Consider the following 24,327-nt stretch of genomic DNA (forward strand, 5'->3'; position numbering starts at 1 on the left):
TGATCCCCAGGACACTGCTCGAGCCACCTGCTCATGCTGTTCTGACCACATCAAGGTAAGCAGGCACACATCTCTGCCACGCTGACTTCCACTCCACCTAGTTTTCTGACAACGTCACAGAATTCACCACTTGCAAGTCATTTTCCCCAACCTCCTGACATGATCTTTTTGCCCATAAAATGGAGACGTTTACTCACCCGTCCATAAGGAAAAGTCATCCACACTTTCAAGGATGGCTTCAATCCAATGACCAGTATCTTTAGGAGAAAAATACATTTTTAATATGTACCCTGCAATTTTCAAACTTTGGGTATTCAAAGCCTCTAAAAGGTGTGAGTTTTATCTTCTAAATACACCTACCTTTGTTAAGGATGCCATGGCCAATAAGGAAAACTGTGTGATGGGATGATCTTTCAACTCAGGCTTAGAATGGAGAGGCTCAATACAGCAAACTTCGCCCTTAGAACCACTGAAGAGGCACCTAGATTCACATGTTCTCACTCCCATCACTCTCCTGAAAATGTAACCGAACACTTCAGAATCCATTTAGCAATAATCCAAGGCACCAAATCTCTAGAGTGGACTACTACAGCCTCCCAACTCCTGCTCCTGCCCCCAGCAATCCAAACTCCACATGACATCAGCATGTTATTTTTAACCTATGGGTCAGATTTCTCACTCTTCTCCTAAAAACACCCCAATGGCTTGCTACTATACATAAAAATAAAATCCAAACTCTTTACCATGTTCAAAAGGTCCTATAAGATCTGGCTCCTGCCTTCACTCCTCTCCCACTTTTGTTGCTCCTGACAAACTCATGTTCCAGCCACACCTGCCTTCTCTCCATTGCCCAAATGGGCCGAGTTGTGCCCACCTCAAAGCCTCTATGTTTGAACGGGTTCCTCTGCCTAGAACACTTCTTGCAGATCTTTGCATTTATTGACTAGATTGTCATTCAGGTCTCTCCCCTGAATTGTCCTGAAGTGCACTCCTGTGCACTGAGCTGTCTTATTTTCTTCATAGCGCTCATAGCTATCTGAAGTTATTGCAGTTATGTGTTAGTTTATTGTCTGTCTCCCTACTCCAATCCCAACCAGAATGTAAGTTCTATTAGAGTAACAGCCTTGTCCGGTTCACAGCTGTAAGTCTGATCTCTAGAACAATCCCCAAATGTAGGAGATGCTCAGCTAATAAACATTAGCTGAATACGTGAATAGTATTTTTTAAGCAATTATTTCTCAGCCTTGTTAGAAAATATGAGAGATACAAGAAACATAGTCCTTACTTGGAAGAACTTAAAGAAACATAATACACATTGAATTTACATTCTACTCTTTTTTAAAGTCAGCTTTATAATGTTCTTCCATGTATCTAAACTGCCTTTGCTCTTACTTACAGAGTAAACAGGGCAATTTCAAAGCAATAAAAACCTTTCCATACCTTGACATTATGATTATAATCAACTGGGCTTGGGCCTAAACCAAAATTAGTGAGATACTCATGGTTCCCAAGCATGACAGAAATTATGAAACCTCTGGGGAACAGGAGTCTGGACTACCAACTCACACCTACTGAAACAGAATTCTAGGGGGCCGGGCCTGGAACTCCGTATGTTCTATATGCCTCCCCAGGTAAGTGTAATACATGGCCACAACCTATTTTCAATCACATGGGTTTTCCAGATCTCTTCATATTCAACTTCAAGTCATTAAACAAAAGCTAATCTCTTCATTTATCTACATATGTCTATTAGTCTCTTACTTAAATGTCAATTCAAAAACAGAGCCTCCGCTGTCGTTGCAAATTGCAAGAGTTGGATCATCTGTAAACTAAACAGAGAAGGTATTTATTTTCTTACAGATTTTTAAACAACCAGTCAAGTGTTAAAAAGGTAAGAAGAAAATTCACAAATTTTCAAAAATCTAAGACAAATACATTTAAAAGCATTTGAAATCACCTAAATTAGATTTAGCTCATCACTCTCAATATACAAACTTGCCCATATTCAGAATAAAAACGGCTCAGTATCTTTAAAAAACTGAGGCTTTAAAAAAGCAAAATCACCTTTCCTCAGGATAAAAGAAAAGTACAAACTCTGATTCATAAAATCCCCAAAGTTCTCTACTTAGGTTCTTACATTAACTTTTTCTAACTTGCTACTAAACTGAATGGAATACTTTGGTTACATCTGCAGTTGCCTAGTTTTCAAGAATGAAGACACAGTAAGATATTCAGTATCTTTGGGACATAAACTTGTCTGAATGTGTTTTCTGAATAACTAGAGTTAATCCACTATATTTAAAATAGTTTAACTTTTTATGTAACTCTTCCTAAAATGTGCTGCCTCCTTGATGTTCTTTAACACAATATACTTTAGTTACTATTATTTACCCCCAAAAATCAGCAAATGTTCACAATGACAGACTGACCTAAGGGCTTATGAAGTATGGTACAGAATGTTGTAGGATGCAAAACTGGGTAACTTGATTTGTACCACTTACAGAGACTAGTCTCCCTACCCTCAAAGATTTGTGAACCATCCTAAATGACATGCCTTTGTGCTCTTCAGGGATGCTGAGGTACAGGAGGCTACTATAAGATTATTCTTCCTCAACCCCACACACAGGCAAAGTCCCACACCTTTGCTCTCAAGGCCGAGCTGAGCAGTTGCAAAGTGGGAAGCACAGACCCCTAGGAGTGTAGGGAAAATAAGAGCACTCGTGATTTTATTTATTAATTTTCTGCTTCTTGTGTATGTGTTTTATTATGTACTTAAATATTAGTACAGTAGCACAATTAAATAACTTATAAATAGATAGATAGATGTATAATGAATGCAAGCCCAAATTGTTATTGATGGGACGTGTAGGATTAAGTTTGGGAAACAATGAGTAAGGGTACTAAATTGCAGGCGGCCGCTGACAACGGAAGACTTCAGAAGTATCTTCAAAGCATCTGCATTTATCGCCATCGCCAAGCAACACAACGTCCGTCCACTACTGGTCTGCCTTTAACCTCAGTTGCATTCTTCCTTTTTCTCTCTGCCTTTCTTTCTTCTGTTTCCTATTGTTTCTCCCAAAGAGTTTGCTTTTTCTGCACATAGACTGGACTTTTATAAATACCACCAACTATTTATTCCTTCCACCAAACAATGGCTGAGCAGCTACCACGTGTAACACACAAAAATAAAAGAGAAACAGATTTTGGGTTCAAAGATCTTAGTCTATTAAAGGAGATAAGACACAAACACAAACAACTATAACATATTAGAAGTTGGCTCATGCCATATGAAAAGAGTCAAGATAAACTGCCATGATGTTCAGAAAGAGAAGAAATTCTCTCTACTTTTACTTGTCTCGGTTGTTTTCATTGTTACTAAACGCTTCAATGCTGCTTTGTCACAAAAGACTTTTATGTAACTAACATAGATGCAGACACATAAACTCCAGATGCTCCCAGACTTTAAAAAGCATATGCATGGATAAGAGAGCTGCACAGCTAAGCAACCAAATGTGTACATGATTAAAATCCAGAAGATCTGATTTTAGACTTCCTTAGTTATAGTCCTTTACATTTTATACTTCTGAACATGGGCTTGACAGCATACAGAAACCAAAGTTCACATTGTATTTATAAATGAAATATGTTACTTAAGTTGGTTTATTTTTTTTCAGGCATATAAGGAGAAAGCCAAGACTCAAATCTTGATGCTTTTCCTTTGGAGGCCTGAAAGAAAATAAACCAACAGATTCATTTCTAAACATAACGCAGACCTTGGTTCTTTCACAATTGGTGCCCTGAACCTCAGGTAACTCCCAACAAAGTGTGACAGAACACACCACCTCAGCAATAAAATCCTGACGGGCTAAACAAAAAGTAAAAAGACCTTTTAAAATCCATACATGAATTTTCAGTAGGGTACTGCCCGTCTTTGCTGCCAACCTTTCGTCTAGGATCTGATCAATTTACTCTTTCCTGCTCTATCTACTAGACTTCAATACAACTTATAGCTGAATGTTACCGTGCTAGCCCATCTCTAATTTTAACTTGGGAAAACATCTTGTTGGGCCAGTCAAATAAAAGACTTCATTTTCAAGGATTCTGCTTATAAAGAAACTTACTTTAAAATGGATACAAAACAAAGAGTTTACCTTAATATGCAATATTGCTGTTCCTGGAGGATGAGCATCTGTTATTGATCTTAGAAGTTTTCCACTGGCCAAATCCCACATAGTGATCTATAAGACAACTAAATGCTTTAAAAACAAATTTATTGCTCTTTTTTAGACTTAAGTATCCTGGCTTTTGGCTGAAATAATCTATTTCTGGTCTATAAACATTGCAGACAAAGAACTATAAAGTTCAAACATAACCAAAGGCTGCAGACCCACTAAAGTGTGGGGCCGTTATTCTACCTTCAGCCTCCCCTCATCCCGCCCAATCTACTCTTCCCTTCAGATTTTAAAGGTTGTTCTTTTACTGAGAGGTAAAAGAAATTAATGAGTCAATCTCTTTAGCACCGGTAAAAATTACAGAAAAAAGGCTTACTGCCAAACCAATTAGTGATACATAAATCAGAAGAAGAGTAAAAACAAAACTTATTTCTGGTTTTCAGAAGTAAAAAAAAATGTATCAAAATAGTTATCTAGAAACACAGTAATAAGAATACACAAAGCAGAATACAGTGTACTTAAAAAGCAGCAACAATAATCCACACTATAGTAAGGAAGTAAATTTTGTGTAATAGCCTTGTTGGTTTATAAAAGCTATTTACTTATATGGACATATGAATTAAGATATTAAAAATCAGACTCTGGCTCAGTCAATATTTAAAAATTTGAACAAAAGTCAGACTAAGCAATCTCAGGTTAGCTCTACAGACATGTTACTTTGTAACACACATTTTGTTCTTTGAGATGTTAATCTAAACAGTTTTTTTTTTTTTTGCATTGTCTATGGATAAAATAAAGTTCTTATTTACCTGTCCTTTAGCAAAGCCACAGAGAAGTCTTGAGCAGTCATTGTTGATACTGAGGGCAGAGATGGCTCCATATTGGCCCCCAACACTAGTGCTACCCAGACAGAGTCGCAAAGCTTGATTCTGATCTAAAGAGAGCAATCGGTAACATCAAGTGAAAGAAGTGAAGGAAAGAATAAATATATATTTAGGATAGGCTTGTTTTCAAAGACTTGGGAGGTAACAAGAATCAAAAGAATCAAGTACTGAAACTGTCTGCCTAAAATAGTGTTTTCCATGATCCTTATTTTGTCAGGGCCACCATATACAGTTAGTGGATTATCCGTATACCTAATTCTGCAAACTGTCAAGATTCAGAGGTTGGGCAGCAATGATCTGCATATATCACTACTTTGGTTCATGCGTGTAAGGCAATGAATGAACTGCAAGTAAGAGAACAAAGGCAGAAATTTCCACACCAGCCTCACAAGGAAGCCCCATTACTCTGGGCTGCCCGCCTTCTAGGCAGATTAGTGTTTGAATTGCATCCTGCTGGGCTCCTTTGTAATCCCTGCCTTGAGATCCAAACTCTATATGGTTCTGATCCACCAATACTTAAAGACACTCACTACTGCTGTCTACTTTAACAAAGTTCATACTTTACATCAGATTATTTTCATACTCTTATAACTCAGGGAAAGTAAGTGTAGGAGAATTAAGGATTATGACAAAATAGAGAATAAGGGTACCACTAATAAAATGGAGACAAAGAGGGAAGGAAAGAGACATATCTAATTTCTACATTAAAAACCAAACATGATTCTGCTTTCCTGACCATGGGTCCCATGTACTAAAAACTAGCTAAGACAGGGACCAAATTATTAATGTTGGTCACTCCTGAAATATGTTTCCTTTAAATTTTTTATTGAAGTATAGTTGATGTATAATGTGTTAGTTTCTAGTGTACAGCAAAAGTGATTCAGTTATATATATTATTTTTCATATTCTTTTCCATTATGGTTTATTATAGGATATTAAATACAGTTCCCTGTGCTACACAGTAGGTCCTTATTATTTATCCATTTTACTGAAATATGTATTAAATTTACATCCCACAGGACTATGTTAATGAAAACATTCTCAACTTTTCTCCTTGACTTTTACAATGTATTCATTATTTTTATAATGTTCCTTTATAAGGTAGCATGGCTGTGATGTAATGGGCAGTGCATAAAATGTAATCTAGTTTAACTCCACATAGATATTTGCCAATTCTTATTGCTGTCTTTATATATTCTATATTTATGATGCCGTATTAACAAACTTCCTATTATACAGTTTAGACTAAATCCCGAAAGGTAGAATTTCTGTGGAAAGAAGGAAGCAGCATCTCATTGAAAAGGTTTCTTCTGCTAGAAGAGCATTCTGTAGTCCAGATCATTCTAGGCAATTCCGAGGAAAGGCGTTTGGTGTAGATAAACATAAAACCTCTTCCAAACATTAAAATTCTAAAGTTACATAAAAAGAACAAAAGGACCTGGACAGAAGCAAGAAAGGTGAAACTCAGAGCTTTCTACAACCTCCTTCTTCAAGGGGGCTCTTGATCTGGGTAAGAAATATGTAATGAGACTTACCATTTTTCCTATATACATCACAGAGTTGATATAGACCTTAAATTTTTTAAATGTTTATGAAAATTTTGAAAACTACCCAGTGGTACAAATGCAAACAATTATTATTAGCTTACCATGTAATTGAGAGAAATTAACGACTAAATATCACAAAAAGCACACCTATTTGACAGTGCAGCGAATTGTATCTAGTTCTTCATTAGCATATCTTTCAACTTTACTTAGGGTGGATCTCCTCAGCATATTCTAGACTTAAGAGTAATGTGCTAAGTAGCAAAGAAAAGCCATAAATAACGTGTAAGTCTAAAACAGCCATAAAACCTAAATTTGAACATACTTCAAGAATTTCTGCTCTCCTTCCATATACCAAAACTAACCTAATCCTCTATTTCTTCACCCCTGATTTGTTTTAATTAGATCCCAAAGACAGTCAAAGACGAAAATACCTAGATCCTAGAAGGAATCAAAATCTTATTATGTGTGTACAACTCTACTTTTATTGCCAGTATTCACCATTCTTCACTACTACTCTTTTGTGCATACTAAAATATTCTCCAAGACAAAAGGACAAGGAGAAAAGAGATACTAGGAAACATTTTTCATCAATGATCTTAAAACGGCAAAGCACTTTACCCAACCTCCATTTAACAAAGACACGGAATTACAGTTCTCCATTCTCTCTGTAAAGCTTACTGACTGCAGCCCTGGACACGCTGACCCCCGATGGCTAACTGGCTATTTTCTAGAATGCAGATGCTTACAAAGAATCAGTTGCATTCATTTCTAAATCTGTTCATGCCACTGTAATGTTACTGTACTTGAGAAATTTAACTAAACAATATGTAAAGTGATGAAACAGAATGAAAAAGAAAGCTGTTGTTTCTATGAAAACTAAATAAATGCTTTAGAAAAACTTGGTAAAGATGAGTTGCTTTAAGTAACTGTCATGAAATAAGGCGTGGACAAGGTAACTGCAGAAGACTGAAAAGAAGTTTTGAAAATTTAAAATTTTGCAAACTCCAACTGATTGACAGGTGCCTAAGCTTTTACCTCTTTTTTTTTTAATTAAAAGTGCAAATTTTACATGACCCATTACTGATGCAGGTTATGCCAGAAAAGCTGCTGTAGATCTCCAACTGGCAGATACAAACTCAAAAGAAAAAGTTTTCGGCTTCACCAAAAGATAAAGGGGAAAATGAATATATCTTTTCAGTTAAAACACTGAAGGTATGCATATATTTATAATTGTTAATAATTCCCTGCTTTAACCAATTTCAATTAGCTGATTCTTTTCAATAAGCATTTCATAAGAGGGCATCGACTACAACTTATAGCATTCGCTTTTCCAGAAAAAAGTCTCTCATGCAAAACCAAAATTACTATACCTTTTCCTTTGAATCCATGGAGAAATGATCAAAAGAGAGAAAAGCAAGAAATCAGTTCAAAAGTTCAGAGAAAAGAAAGGCAAAATTTCAAGAGTATAAGTGATAAACTTTAGTTATCTGTGGGAATGATACTAAATGTGATTAAACGATGTGTCTAGCCTTTATGATTATATTCAGGTATCGGTTATGGGAAAAGAGAAAATGCATAACATCCAAATTTTAGCACAGTAAATCCAAGTCTATTAAGTTTGACAGAAAGAAAACAATTTCAAAAACATAATCTAAAGTATACTAAAAACAAAAAAAAAGGAAAACTAAAGGCCTTAGGATAGGGAGACATCTTTATTAAATAGATTTGAATTTTTGTGATCTTGTATTTAGATAAGAATCAAGATACACAAAAATACCACATACCTATAATTCCATAAGAAAAGGCAACACACATCACCTTTAAGATGCTTACAATGATTAGTATTTTAAAGACCCAGGCCTCTATTCCAAAGAGAATCTAATGGTATTTAAACAAGTACAGTTCTTCCTGCTGCACTTTTTCCTGCGATCAACAAAGATGTTTAAGAGATCAGATGTTACCCAGACCTCTATTCTAAATACTTCGTAATATTATTACTCTGCCACTGGTTCCTGGCTTTCAAGCAAATCCGTTTGTTTAAATGTATTGTCCAAATATCTGATTCTTACAAAAGTAATGAGCAAAACATATTAACTGCACGATTAAAACCCCAAAGCATAAATAGATTACAATTCTTCCTCAAAATGTTCACTTTGGTGTACTTTCTTTTTCATGAGACTGTAATGAAAAATATTTAATAAAGTCTACAAGAAAGCTGCTAGTCTAAAAAAGTTAGGAAAGCAGACATAAGGAAATTAAGGAGACAGTAGTGAAAGACACTATACTCTTCTTCTCCTCTGTTAGCTTCTATTTTTAAAGTATTCATTTTAACTTGTTGCAGTAACCTCCACATGGGTTTGATTATAAGCAGGCACATATTCTCATAACCTTGTAGTAAGGAAGGGATATTAAAGCAGAGCCGAGGAAAAGTGAGTACTGGTAAGTGGGAACAAAACTCAACATGCATTCTGCTGACAGATAAACATGTGCATCATATTCTATCCTCATTCATTTTAGGTCGTCTACTCTTTTCTTCATATATCTTGGAATTTGCCTTCTTTTTTCTCAGGACAGGAGAACTGCTTAGAAGGATGAAAAAGCACTGACCTTAGGATTCAGTATTCCATGATTCTTAATTTGGCTTAATTTGTACATGTCACTTAACCTGTCTGGTTCTCAGTCACCTCATACATAAAATAAGGGCAGTGAACCACAAGTCTTTTTAAGATCCTTCCCCAAAATTCTATCAATCTAATTCCAACTGAGCCCCCTTAGGAAAATAAGCATTCTGATACCTTAGGAGAACAAAATGGTAAAACTTTCCAGAAGGCAATTAGGCAATATACTTCAGAAGTGTTTAAGATGTTCATACTCTGACCACTTTTAGAAATTTGTCCTAAGGAAGTAATCACGTGCACATAAACATAGTGATGTTCATCACTCTTTATTTAGAAACAACCTATATGTCTTATAGTAGGAAGTGATTAAGTAAATTATGGTGAGTCCATTTTAAAAATACTATGTGACCATTAAAAATGATGTTTCAGATGAATACATTATTACATGGAAAGATGTTCATTATAATGAAAAAATAGGTTACAAATTAACACAACCCCATTTGAGGGTGTACACTAATATGTACACATGTACATAAAAAAAGATTAAAAGCCCATACAAAAATGTCAGCGATTATTTCTAGATAGTAGAATTTGGTATATCTTCAACCTTTCACTTATCTAAATTTTCTATTATGAACACATATTATGGAATAAGAAAAAAAACTATTATTTAAAGAATCAATTCTAAAGTTCTCTCAAGAGAATCATATTTTTGTTTCCATTTTTCTCATCCCCAGACAATAAAACTTTTTTAAGTCAATCACCTTTGAAAAGACTAGGTGTTAAAATCACATTGTAAATAAGGCTTTTGGCATAATGGAAAATTTATAAATAGGAAGTCAAATTGTTCAAAAACAAGGGAAAATAACTAGTTATTAACTCATATGATAAAGATGCAAGGCCCACAGAGATCAAATTGTGGTTCTGCTTTTAAGTGTTCCCAAGCAATCCTTACACAATATCCTATGGATTCCTTACTAAAACGCAGTGTCATCAGGAGTTCCATTTAACAGAGTTGCAAAAGGCTTAGGATCCATAAGAGGACACTAAAAATGACAGAGAAAGTATTATCTAGTAGTTTTTAAACAAAACAAAAAAAACCAGAACAAAATGTTCTGCTCATAGTATTGAATGCAAAAGCAAAGAAAGATTAATAAAACTAGAGTTAGTCTCAGGTAGGAAAAAATGAGAAAATATACACAGGACTATCACATTCTATACAAATAAAACTAGCTAAGTTCACTTCTCAAACAAAAATAAGAATGTGATTGTTGGCTAAAGATTTTTCAATTTAGAGGGGTTTACAATGTAAATGAAAAAAAATTACTGTCAGTAACAGACACTGAAAGTTACTGAGAAAGCCTGGGAGTCTCTTTCTCTGAAGATCTTTTCCAATAGCTACTATTCAGTTACAATTTAGAATAAAAAAGTACCACCACCACAAACTGGAGGCAGACAAAATGACAATCCTCGCCCCTTTCAACTTTACATTGTTTGTGTCTAGGTCTGCCGAGAATCAGAAGATATAATATGACATGATAGCTTATAAATTCATAAAGAAGAAAATAAACTTGCAATGAGCAACAAAATAAAGCTAAGTAATTTTTAACTATAAAAATACTGACCCCTACTTTTCAAATTTCTCTAACTTTTTCCAAGAAAATTAAGTTTACTATATAAACTGTGATTAAAAGACATTATAAAACCCCTCCAAAATATTTAAATTTAAAATAAGGAAAGCAGTTAGAAAATTTACCAAATATCAAAGCCAATCCATGAGATGTACCCACTGCTATCAGACTGGACACTGCCTGAGAACAAAAGGGAAGATTACATTTTAAGATATTACATCAAGGATCTTGAAATAATCAGAATAGAAGCTGTTGGTTTTCTTTCCTCTAGGCACCAGATAACATACCAACTATTATAAACAAGGAGAATTTCATCTAGAAGGCAAAATGGGAAATGAAACTCAGGACATCTTATTTCTGGGACTCCCTCTAAATTTATTCTGAGGATAACATTATCAAAATATCATATGTTCAACATTATAAGCAAAAACATGCCACTTAACTTCCCCTAACACAATTTTTTAAAAATTCAGGGTCCACACAAAGAGGCACTTATGCTACCCAACCAAGAGCCTCCTATGAGGTGTGGGAAGCGATGAGAAAGCGCCTCTCCAGTTTATTCGTAGGATTCAAAAGCACAAGAAATATTCAAAGCCCAGCCCACCTCTTCACCAACTGACTAATAAGAAAGCTACAGGAGGCAGCTGGAAATAGTTGGAAATAGAAAAGAGGGTACTAGTGCCTTTTAATATCCCCAAGTTCTCTATAATCATGCCACAGATTTACTATTTGGCAGGCTTGGCAATGGAATTCAGAGCTGTTAAGTGTACTATTTACCACAAAGTGATTTTACTGAATACTCTTTTCCATTCCCTATAACCAAAGGTAGGCCAAAACACAGAAGGAGCAAATTCACTTGGGCAGGGTAGTATGGGCAGGGCAGTAAGTACCGCATACAAATAAACTTGGAAAAGGCTAATCATTATTCCATCGTGCTTCTTAAAAAAAAAAAAAACAAAAAACTGAAGAGTAACAATACACTAGAAAAAAAGAGAACACACAAAAGAGATAAATTTTAAATCTGATTATTGGCAGTAAATGACATATGAATTTATTACCAGAAAATTTATGTAATAACTTTGAACATTAGAAGGATAAATCTAAGAAAACCCAATCAAATAGAAAGCTTTAAAGGATTATTTAAAGTGTACTTACAATTGCTGTAGGCAAGCCAGCATCCACTTTGTCCTAAATAAATTTAAAAAATATATTTGAAAAAATATTCCCATTTTTAAACAGAAAATGGTATAAGGCCCTCTTTTTACACATACTTTGATACAAATCAATTCAGACAAGAGGTAGAACCTTCATTTTTGCCCCCAAGAGAAACTACAAAAGCTATATATACCAACAAAATATAAACAGCACAAGAGTAGATCATTTTATTTTACTAACTGTAACAGAAACTTCAGGAAGGGTACTGATTATAAATAAAAATGTAAAGGAAAAGAGTGAGGAAAGAGGTTCTATTTTCAATAATGTGAATAACTATAAATACTATGGGTCAAAATGATAGGAGTATGTAAAGACTTTAGAAAAGGGAAACATACACTAAAGATATTATTCCTCTAAGTAGGCGCTTTTTACCCAGAAGTTTACACAATAATCCCCTAAATAAAACCAGAGCAGGGTATATTCAGTCAGAATAAGAAATCAAAAATTAAGTGCTAGTCCCAGCTCCTTCCCAGCAACTGTATGACCTTGGCAAAGTTATCTAATCCATCTGAGTACATCTCCTCATGTGTTCAAGGAAATGACAAAAACTTCCCTACCTACCACAATAAGTTGTCCTGAGGATCAAATTAAATATAAAGTATCATATAAATGTAAGGGTATCTATTTGATGTTTCTATGGATTTAAATAATAACAAGGGCCCACAATGATTAGCACTGTAGTAGCAAAGAGCTTTCAAATGTATATATGACACTATTTGATTCTCAAACCGGGAGAGAGAAATAAAACAGCTGGAATTATTCTGATTTTCCAGATTAAGAAAATAGAGTAAGATTCTTAAGATTCAGATTAAGTTTCAAAGAGCTTAACTGACTTGCCCAAAATTATTCAGGAAGTGGTACAACTATGTCTCTAACTCAGGGCTTCCAGGTCCCAGGTCAAGCTCTTTGTATCACTTCTACATTTATTTTCTGTCTGTCCATGTCAATGTGCTCAGTTTGTTATTATAATTTCTCAGAAGGCAGAATCTGTTTTATCCAACTGTATAGACCATCCCAGAAACTAACTTAACAAACTTACTCCAGGGCACAGGACTATGAGGAAGATCACCAAGGCTGCTACGTACAGGGCTCTGGACGACAGGATATACCCACATTTGTGTGAATGCGTGTGTGTAAAGGATGCCTAACATCATACTCGACAATTAAGAAACATGCAATAAATATTTGATAAATGATTGATTTGTGTCCTGGATAGGGAAAAAGAATGAGACAACAGATGAAGAACATAGACTATTTTCAAAATGGAACCTGAATAATGCAATCAGAAGTCAGCTAACTTTAAAAGCTAAAAATCCACCAAGGTGAGAAGCACTTTAGAAGTTACAGAATTTTAGTACTGGTGTTACAGCAGCTTAAGAAGGTGATTCTCAAAAGCCAGGGTGCATTAGAATCACCTGGGATGCCTGTTAAAATGCTGATCCCTAGGCTACACTGTTAGAACTGGATTCCAATTCAGTAGGTCTCAGGTGGTGCCCAGGCACCTGCATTTTCATAAGCACTCTAGGAGACTCATGCACTAGACACATTTTGCAGAAACACTATGTTAAGGTATCTCTATTATCTTAGGTGATCATAAAAATGATAAATACTCTTTAAAAAGTAATTTGAATTAATTTTCAATATAGTCACATCATATGACTTGGAGGAGGATTCCAAAATTAAACAATGAGGTTCACAACTCCAAAAGTTTCATGTCTCCTAGGTGTTCTCCATGCAGACTACAAGGCCATGATGATCAAAGCCCTAGTCATCCCTAATAACACCACTATCCACATAGCTGAAGGCATTTTTGGACTATTCAGGAGAGATAACCAAAAATATAATTAGCTTTACATGTTAATAAACCAACCATCACAGGAAAGCATACAATTTAAATTGAGCTGGTAATCCAAAATTAGGAAAGCAGAGTATGAAGACAGACACAGGAAAAGCAGTTTTCATTTTAACATACCAAAGGAGCTCAGCCATAGCAATGAAATAAGAACAGAATGCAAACACTCTGGGATTTATTAGAATTTTTCCCTCCTCTTCAAGAGAGAGGAGAAACCCTTTTAAATAACAGATTTATCTAATCATTGTTCAGTGTCTGAGTTTTAGTTCAGTCTCCATTATTCAAAATATTTTTAAAACTGCACAGGTGGGTCAAATGACTGTTCTGGTTCATCTTGATTTTGAAAGGAATGAATTTCATCACCTACATAAGGATTAAATTCAGAAAACGTCATGGAAATGTAATCCTCAACAGGTGGTTCCCATTCTAGCAAATATGAGTTACTCTCCACCTAAAAGGGGAAGGACAATTGCCCAGGTTTCCTCCATTGCTTGACTATCTCTCTGTTTAAACTGACTTCATGAAATATGAGCTGGGTCAGGGCATAGCAATTGCCCACAGAGAATGCTTTTTCTTTCTTTCATTTTTTTTGTTTTTTGTTTTTTGTTTTCTTTGGGGGGAGTCTTTTTTATTTTGTTTGTTTGTTTGGGGTTTTTTTTTGGTTTCTGCAATAAGAGCTTTCTCTGATAAACCTGAAAATTGCAATGTGGTTATGGTGTCATGATGCCACTTCTGTATCAATCTCTCACCCTCACGAAAAACCAAAACTTTGTCCAAACTGAATAAGCAAAATACCAATTAAACTCCATGAAAAGGACATAAAAACACATCGAAGTTTCTGGGGCAGGAATCTGTCATCATCATCCTCAGTATTACTATTATTATTTGCAGAATCTATGTATTGAATTCAGAAAACCAAAATGGAAAGACTATATAAAACTATACGCCTTGAAGTCAAAAGCAAAATTTTATAAAACTTAACAACATCAGTATCTATTGTCTTGATGGACTATTAAATATTTTTGCATTAACCCAGCTCTCTAAATCATTTTCACAAAAGACCACAGATATTCTCTTCCAGCCATTATATACTGGCCACATTCACCAATGCCACCCCCATTTCACAACAAAAAAAGCACTAAACTTGGAGCCAAAAACCCCAATGTTGAGTAACTGCTTAATCTCCTAACCCAATGATGTAAGACAAGTTAATATCACCTCTCTGAGTCTGTCTTCTCGTTTGTAAAATAGGATATGGCTTTCCCTATTTTCAAAGTTGTAAGAGTTTATGAAATAAGGTACATGAAAATACTTTCATAAATTATTAAAAAATCACTCAGTTGTAAAAGTTTCTGATCAATCATTTCTCTATATGAAAAGACTAAAAAAACAAGCACTCTACCTCAACCAAATACACAAAATGGCAACTAAACTGAAAAGGAATTTAAAGAAAAGGCAGACAGTGTTTCTTTTAGGCTCACTGCCATATTTCATTTAGGCACACCCAAGACTCTGGGCAGACCTTTATTTCATGGCTGCACTAATTTCTATGTCAAGATGTGTAGCCATGTCTTATGAGTCAAAAATAATCACACAAAACCCATGAAAGCCAGATTCTATTTTTCTTAAGCCTCAGGCCAGGAGAAGTGCTGTGCTTTGTTTTATGCTCATTCCTACTTCATTATGCCATTGCAGGTTATAAAACTGGGGGGACGAGAACAAAATACTTACAGCTGCAGACACTATCTGAGCAGAAATTCCCTTTAAAAGTGAATGTCGCATAACTGATCCATGGAGTGAAAAAGAATCAGGTAATTTCTTTTTCCTTTAAAAAAAAAAAAAAGAAAAACATTTAAGTACAGGAAAAAAAGAAAAAAGAAAAGGCAGAGTCTTTAAAGCTTTGAAATAAGAAAAAAATTAAAACAAAGCAGAAAACACCACTACGTAATTTGTTAGCTCCGTTTTGTGAAGAGGTATAGAGTCTAACAGTCACACATTAAGACGTTGCACTAAATCCACCTTAACCTCAAAGAAGCACAAGCAGGAAAATGAATAAGGCCACCATTCCTTTTTCACTGATTCAACTGTTTCTTGCCCACCTCAAGTAATACAACAAGAGGTTCTGCTACTCATCAGAGGTTGCCCTTAGAGCACGCCTGCTTACACGTCTACATTACCTCTACCTGCTTTCCACCTTTGCCTTCTTTCTTGCCCTCTTCTTGTCTATAACCACCCTCTCACTCTCCAGCCAACCGCCTCAAATTCCCTACTCATTACTCATTTTCTGCTGCACCTACTGACAGCTCCTTTCACTAACCCTATTCATCACAGTATGAAAAATAATTTTAAACTCTTACCAAACATTGAGCACCTACTCTATGGAACTAAAAGTATGCTCTGGGGATACAAAAATAAGAAACTCAAGGTTCCTACTCTCAAGGACTTCATAGCTTAGCTAGAGGGACTAATAAGTAATTCACTCTTAAAAGATAAATGTTAGAAAAGAAACAAATAAAGCACCATAGGAATGAAATAAAGAGCTTAATCCTGTTTGTTAGGGGGATATCAGGGACAACTACAGAAAAGAGAAGGCATCTGATCTGGCCTTGATAGAAAACCAGGAATCTGTCACACAACAAAAAAGCAAAAGCAGAAATATGAAGATGTAATGGTGCACAGTGTGTGGGGAGAATGTGAGTACACAAAAGTCACGGACTGGAAAGAGAGCAGCGGGAGTGCTGAGATTAGTTCAAAATGGTAAGGAGGTTCAGACTGATGCCATGCAACGGAGTTCTGACATTATTGTGTAGGCAAAAAGAAGGTACCATATCTCTTCAGCAGGCAGTGACTAGATCATCAAAAATATTTAAGTTATTGTAGTTCCAGACAAATTTTAGGATTTTTTTTCTATTTCTGTGGAAAATGCCATTGAGATTTTGATAGAGATTGCACTGACTCTATAAATGGCTACAGGTAGTATGAACATTTTAATATTAACCCATGAACATGGGATATCTTTCCATTTATTCTGTCTTCTTTAATTTCATTCATCAATGTCTTATAATTTTCAGTGTATAGCTCTTTCACCTCCTTGTTCCTAAACTTATTCCTAAGTATTTTATTGTTTTTGATGCTTTTGTAAATGAGATTTTTATTACTTTTTCAGGTATTTCATTGTTAGTTTATAGAAACACAACTGGCCCCAATCAGCCAAAGCAATCTTGGGTAAGAAGAACAAGCCTGGAGGCATCACACATTCAAACTTTATTACAAGCTACAGTAATCAAATAGTATAGTACTGCATTAAAAAAGACACATCGACCAATGAACAGATTAGAGAGCCCAGAAATAACCATCCGCATACACAGTCAACTAATATTTGACAAAGGAACCAAGAATACTCAATAAGGAAAGAATATTCTCTCCAATAATGGTGCCAGGAAAACCTGATAATCACACACAGAAGAATGAAATTGTACTCCTATCTTACACCACTGATAAAGATTAAAAGGATTAAAGATTTAAACATAAAACACCTAGAAGAAAACAGGGGAAAACTCCTTGACACTGATATTGGTAACAATGTTTTGGTTATGTATGACACCAAAAGCACAAGCAGCAAAAGCAAATAAATACCTATTAATGAGACTACATCAAACTGAAAAGCTTTTGCAAAGCTGAAGAAATAATCAGGGGTTGAGGGGTACAACCCAGTGGTATAGCATGTGCTTAGTTAGCATGCACAAGGTCCTGGGTTCAATCGCAGTACCTCCATTAACAGAAAAGAAAAGAAAGAAAAGAAAGAAAGGAAAGAAAGAAAGGAAAGAAAGAAAGGAAAGAAAGAAAGGAAAGAGAAGAAAAGAAAAGAGAAGAAAAGAAGAGAGGAGAAAAGAAGAGAGGAGAAAAGAAAGAGAAGAAGAAAGGAAAAAAATTAAAAAATGAAAAGGCAACCTACAGAATAGGAAAAAATATCTGCAAACCATCCACCTGATAAGGGGTTAAAATCCGAAATATAAAAAGAACTCTTATAACTCAATAGCAAAGAACCTGAGTTAAAAAAAAAAAAAAAAGTAAGAGGACCTACACAGGCATTTTTTCAAAGAAGACATACAGATGGCCAACAGGTACATAAAAAGGTATTCAACATCAGTAATCATCAGGAAACGCAAATCAAAACCACGAAGAGATATCACCTCATACCCATTAGTACAGCCATTATCAAAAAGACAAAAGAGTAAGTATTGGTGAGGATACAGAGAAAAGGGAATCCTGGTGCACTGTTGGTAGGAATGTAAATTGGTGTAGCCTCTATGGAAAACAGTACGGAGGTCCCTCAAAAAATTAAAAATAGAACTACCATATGATCCAGCAATCCCACTTCTGGGTTATGCATCCAAAGGAAATAAAATGACTATCTCAAAGAGGTATCTGCACTTGCATGTTCATTGTGGCATAATTTGACATAGGCAAGATATGGAAACAACCCAAGTTAAATGTCCATCTACAGATGAATGGATAAAGAAGATGTGTTACATGTGTGTATACACATACACACACACATATACATACAATGGGATATCATTTAGCCATGAGAAAGAAGGAAATCTTGCCATTTGCAACAACACTGATGGACCTTAAGAGTGTTATGCTATACGAAATGTCAGATTGGAGAAGACAAATACTGTACGATCTCACTTATATGTGGAATTTTAAAAAGCCAAACTCACAGAAACAGAGTAGAATAGTGGTAGCCAGGGGCTGGGGAGCAGGGGAAATACAGAGATGCTGGTTAAAGGGTACAAACTTCCAATTTTAAAATAAGTTCTGGGGATCTAATGTACAGCACGGTGACTATAGCTAACAACACTGTGTTATTTATACACTTGAAAATTGCTGAGAGTAGATCTTAGATGTTCTTGCTGCAGAAAGAAATGATAATTATGCAAGGTGATAAAGGTGTTAACTAACCTTATTGTGGTAATCATTTCACAATATATACATACATCAAAGAATCACATTGTACACCTTAAATCTATACAATACTATATGTCAATTATATCTCAATAAAGCTGAAACAATTTAAGCTATCTATTTGTAGGAGAAAGTGGTGAACAAGTTAATATGCCCAGTCATGGCCCCTATCCCAAAAGAGTTGACAACCTAAAGAAGACAGCACTGACAAAGGCAAAATTTAAGAAGCGAGGAAAAATACACCAACAACTTATCAACATTAAAGTTACACATGAATTCAATAAAGTATTTACATTATGCTTCCTCCACTTCTCTTTCCTTTTCATGTGCTCTCTAAGAATCTGGAAGGTGAAAAGCAGCCAAAATGAAGTTATTTAGGGTTAGAAGTCCTTTTCCCAAATCTTTAATCATCTTTTTGACTCTCCTCTGAACCCATTCCAAGGGAATGAAGAAACACTGGAGCTATCCTTAGAGAGTGGGAGGAAGCAGGTGGGGAGCGGAGGGAGCAGCAGGGTGGTGAGGCAGACCAGCTCCACGTTTCCACCACACACCCTGTGCCGGGTTTGATTTGTGTGCTCTCCAAGGGCTCTCCCACTTGTGGGAGTCCTGCCTGTTGTATGGCTTCCTACTGGGGGTGCAGGAGACAGTGGTCATGGCATCCACCTTTTTATCCTCTCCCCTCAACAGTGCCAACATCTTCAGGGTCTAACAAGCAGATGATTTCCACCCAAGTGGGCCCTCTACTTCCTATGCAGGGCTTTAGCAGACCATACTGTACTACAAAGGAATATGTACATTTTAAATTATCAAATATTTTAGCCATATGCAAGTGTGACTTAAATGAATACTTACCTTTTTAAGTTGGTCCTGTCACCACTATCTGAGCTTGCCACAGACGAAGTATCATAGGAGTGAGAATCAATAGCATCGATGTTTAACAATGTAGGATCTTCAAGAACAAAAGATTCATCTTCATCATCAGTCTGAAATAGAACAAGGATCAATAAATTCAGAATCCCAAATGCTCTATGAGAGAAGCCAGATAGGTGTTAATGGAGTTCTCCAAAACACTCATGCTTATTCTGCTTTTCACCTCTTTTCCATGCATTGTTATTGACCAGAGAGTCATAGTACAGAATTAAACTTCAACTTTGGACATCTCTCTCTACAAAGAGCTGACTCCAAAAATTCCTTTCTTGTAGAAGGAAAAAGCAGTAGTTATGCAGATTATTGTTAGCTGCCAAACAGTTCTAAAATTCAAACCTGTATAGATGCTTTACTAGTTAACTGACAGCCAATGGCCAACTGGAAGAAAATAAATACCACCTGACTATAAAAAGTATACCCTGAGAAGTATGACAAGCAGACAGAAGAGAGGCATTCTCTGGGGGAGTGTATAGCTCAAGCGGCAGAGCGCATGATTAGCATGCACGAGGTCCTGGGTTCAATCCCCAGTACCTCCTCCAAATATAAATAAATAAACCCAATTACCTACCCCTCGTAAAGAAAAAAGAGGAAAAAAAATCATTAAAAAAAAAGGCATTTGACAGAAGAGAGGCATTCTGGGCTGAAAACAGCATGTGCAAACACAGTGACTTCATAACATGGGTTTTGCCCATGAAAAAGGAAGTAGTCCAAAATGACTGGAGTATAGGAGCTGGAGGTGATCCTAGAAAGATAAGCTGGGATCCAAACCATAAAAAGCCTTATATTTCACTATACTAGGTGACAGGAGGACCCATGTTTACCTTGTCCACCGGTGTATCCCGAGTGCCTGGTACAATGCCTGACCCATAATCAGTACTTGTTTACTTAATAAGCTAGTGTACTATATACAGCAGGCAGTGGGAAGGCAACTGAGGTCTTTTAAGAAATGGACATACATGATGAGACTCATGTTTTAGAAAGATGAATGGGGCAGTATGAAGTTAGATGAGGACAAGGGGGAAACTGAGGCAGGGAGACTATTAAGAACCAGTGAGAAGACTATTGCAATGTCAAGGAAAGAGAGGAGTCCATTCTAGAAATGCAGCAGGAGTCAAAACATGAAGTAATGAATATGATTAGAAAATGAAATTTCAAAATTAAAAATCTCATTAGTGGCAAAGGATGACAAGGCCTAGTAACATTATTTCATTCCCCAAGTTCTGAGATTTAGTGTGTCTCAGCAATCTCTAACTTTCTGTAAAATATTCTGGATGTCCATTTCTCCCCAGGGTCTCTTCAGGTTGCTACTAATGAACATGACAGACCATATGCACCCACATATCCTGGAGTAAGTACTTATACTTTCTACTTCTGCCCCCTTATAGTTTTCATAATGTTCTACAACTTAAATTATTTTTACTCTCACTTGTCTACCTCCCTAGCTCCCCGGTGTGTGAAAGCTAGCCAATTTCCAGTCCTATTCCTCTCCCAAAGTCAAAGATGATCATGGAGCACTTTATAATCCCAGTATCTAACACTAGGACCCGAATACACACGGCACCCAAGTTACTACTCAGGATGATAACAATATTATCTCCTCAGTAAACCACTATGACTGTACTTACTGTCACTAGCAGATAGGAAAATTTTGCAAAGACAGTTTTCCTTTATTATGAACTACAGTCTCACTTACATGAGCAATATTTTCTTTGCCATTATTATATAAATATGTACAAATAGGGTTTTGTACACAGTCCTCTAAGATTATTTGTATTTCTCACTTAGTAACTAAAAGGAGAATAAGACCATGTTATTAAAACTGACTAAAATTAATCTCTTCATCTCTAAATGAAAAATTTCCTCTATATTAGAAAGCAATAAATAAATCGCTGTAAAAGGATATTCTTTCATTGACCAAAGCCTTCTTTGTCAAAATTCAAAATGCTTAAGTCTCGTTAACACAGATCATACATACTGTTTCTGAAGTTAAAATATATTCAAAGTAACAGCAACTTCAAGCTGATGTTTAAAAAAAGAAATAAAAGTCATATAAGAAAAATAAAAAATATAACCCTAGAAATATAGATGAAGAAGCAACAAAGACCAAGGACCAACTCACTCAGACCTATGGGTTCAGTGGGTGTTTTTGTTGAGGAACTCTTGTATCATTAGCTTCTAGAAAACACAACTACGGATCTGAAATACTTACATATTAAAAAAAAAATCTTTCTCAAATTAGAAGCTAAAACCTCCAATAGGAGTCCTAACGCAAGTTTTTATAAGATCAAGAAGACTGAGCTGAAGAACTGTCAGCAGATGCAGAGTACAAAAAAACTGGCATACTTTACAAAGTTCCTTTACAAAGCCTTTATGATCTGCTAATTCGGAAAATAACATCATTTCAAAACTCCAAAAAACTTTTTGAGAGAGATGATATTCACAAGATAAACTAGGAAGGTTTCGTTTTCTTTCTATGGAAGGGTGATGAAGTGTATTTCAAGGCTGCAGGTTTTTTTTAGTAACAGAGGATGACTGGTAGAGATAACATTATCAAAACATAATATAAACCTGAAAAGTGACATGAATTTAGTATTTCAACTCATTTAATAAAACATTTCTTTAAATCTACCAAGTATGAGGCATTGTACTGGGCACAGAGATGAAGACATGGCTACTGCCCTTGAGAAGCTCACAATCTAGATCAGCACTGTCCAACAGAACTTTCTGCACGATGGAAACATCCTGTGTCTATGCTGTCCACTGGAGTAGCCACTTCAAGTGGCTACTGACCCCATTAAGTGTGCCTTGTACAACTCAGCAACTGAATTTTCCATTTTTACTTAACGGTCATCAATTTAAATTGAAATTGCCACATGTGATTAGTGGCTCCCATATTATACAATACAGATCTAGATAAATACACTATAACCCAGAAGTATTAAAATAAATGCCATAAAATGATAGTGATCATTAACATATACTTACTTCATTGAGTATGCTTTCCAGTGTTGGAGGAGTATCAACTTGAGGAATATCAAACTCCTTATCATCAATCTAAGTAGAGAGAAGAAATTAATGCTCACATAATGATGCTTTCCCTTTTATAATCATGAGGGTGTTTTAACTGATTAGAACCATTATCAATTAAGAGACAAACATACCACCAAACTCTTCACACAGAAAACAAACTCAATAATCCATGATAATAAGAGCTCAAAAGGAAATTATTTTCAGTGATTATCAAGGACAAATATGCACTGACTGCACCATCCTGACAGCCTTTTCCAGAAAGCTTCTGTTGAAAGGCTATGGCATCTGCTTTCTTAAACGAGTCAAACAGCATATTTATGACAAGTCCTAATTTTCTAAGTTTAGACATAAGTCATAAGCAATATACAAAGGGATAACATTTCTTAGTCATTTCATAAATTATGGTGGGAGGTGATTAGGTCAAACAACTTGTCATTGAATATTCCCACGGTCACAAAAAACTATTAATTCACTATCAAATCACTGGGGGGGGGGGGCGGGAATCATTGCACAAGAATTCTAAACCTACCACTAGCTGTATGATATTGAGAAGTCACTTAACATAGCTGCATTTCAGTTTTTTCCCCTATAAAGTGGATTATCAGAATGCTGTGGAGCTCAAATGAGAAGATGTATTAAAGTGTTTCATAAACTATAATGAACTCAACAAATGAAGAGTAATACTATCTCATAAAACTGTATATAGATGCCTATTAATCCACACAAAAATGATAAATTTAGAATCTTTGGATCATAAAGTATACTCTAACCAACATTTTGGCTAAACATCACTTGACAAAAGCTGAATTTTTACCAAGTCATTTTTGAGCTCCAGTTCCTTGTCCAGATCTATGTAAGAGAATTTTGAAAGTGAAGCTTCTAGATTGAAAGACTTATTCAGTTCTTCATCAGCAGTCTTGGCACAGAGGCTTTGTTCCACATTTTCGTGGTCTGGTTCATTTTCCATATTAACTTTTAATAACTGTATTCAGTCAATCCAAGAAAGTTTTTGTTTTGTTTTTTGGCCTTAGATCATGATGAACTGAATGACGATCTCTTTTGAAAAAAGAAAAAATACATATCGTTTAGATTGCCTCAGTTGGACATTCCAAAGACTTACTGGGTCAGACTTTTGTGGAAACTGATTCTTCATTTAATCATCTAACTGTGGGCAGAGAAATCAATAGTAGGGTATGGGGTATGCTATGAGGGGAGGGTTTCTATGGGAGCACAAAGGAGGAACATCTGACTCAGGAGTCTAGGAAGTGGCCCACCAGCCGAAGTCCTAAGTCTAGTAATAGTGACAGACCTGGGATAAGCTCAGCCATTAGACCTGGTACCAACTAGATTTATGTACCTGAGCACACGAGGGTAGCTGGTGCCCAAAGCTATAATTAACCCCTCCTTCACATTCCCAATCCTCAGAGTAGATCTCCAGGTCTCCTTTAACATAAGCATATAGACCATTTTTGTCACTAGC

The 24,327-nt window shown here is 35.7% G+C and overlaps 1 protein-coding gene across 3 annotated transcripts in view; it reads right to left on the reverse strand.

The window, feature by feature from the left end:
- VPS8 (VPS8 subunit of CORVET complex) overlaps window positions 1-24,327 on the reverse strand; it is a 222,892-nt gene that overhangs the window by 189,737 nt on the left and 8,828 nt on the right. For all 3 annotated transcript variants that reach the window (XM_045519728.2, XM_010959180.3, XM_045519727.2), the window contains exons 2-12: window positions 23,662-23,903; window positions 22,803-22,871; window positions 19,743-19,873; window positions 15,651-15,744; window positions 12,008-12,040; window positions 10,978-11,032; window positions 4,982-5,106; window positions 4,152-4,238; window positions 1,762-1,829; window positions 361-514; window positions 198-257 (exon numbers count right to left, since the gene is read on the reverse strand). In XM_045519728.2, coding sequence (XP_045375684.1) covers window positions 198-257; window positions 361-514; window positions 1,762-1,829; window positions 4,152-4,238; window positions 4,982-5,106; window positions 10,978-11,032; window positions 12,008-12,040; window positions 15,651-15,744; window positions 19,743-19,873; window positions 22,803-22,871; window positions 23,662-23,814 — 1,029 coding nt within the window. In that variant the 5' untranslated portion in view covers window positions 23,815-23,903. The remainder of the gene's footprint in view (window positions 1-197; window positions 258-360; window positions 515-1,761; window positions 1,830-4,151; window positions 4,239-4,981; window positions 5,107-10,977; window positions 11,033-12,007; window positions 12,041-15,650; window positions 15,745-19,742; window positions 19,874-22,802; window positions 22,872-23,661; window positions 23,904-24,327) is intronic.

The sequence above is a fragment of the Camelus bactrianus genome, chromosome 1 (assembly GCF_048773025.1).
Source record: "Camelus bactrianus isolate YW-2024 breed Bactrian camel chromosome 1, ASM4877302v1, whole genome shotgun sequence".
Taxonomy (NCBI): Eukaryota; Metazoa; Chordata; class Mammalia; order Artiodactyla; family Camelidae; genus Camelus; species Camelus bactrianus.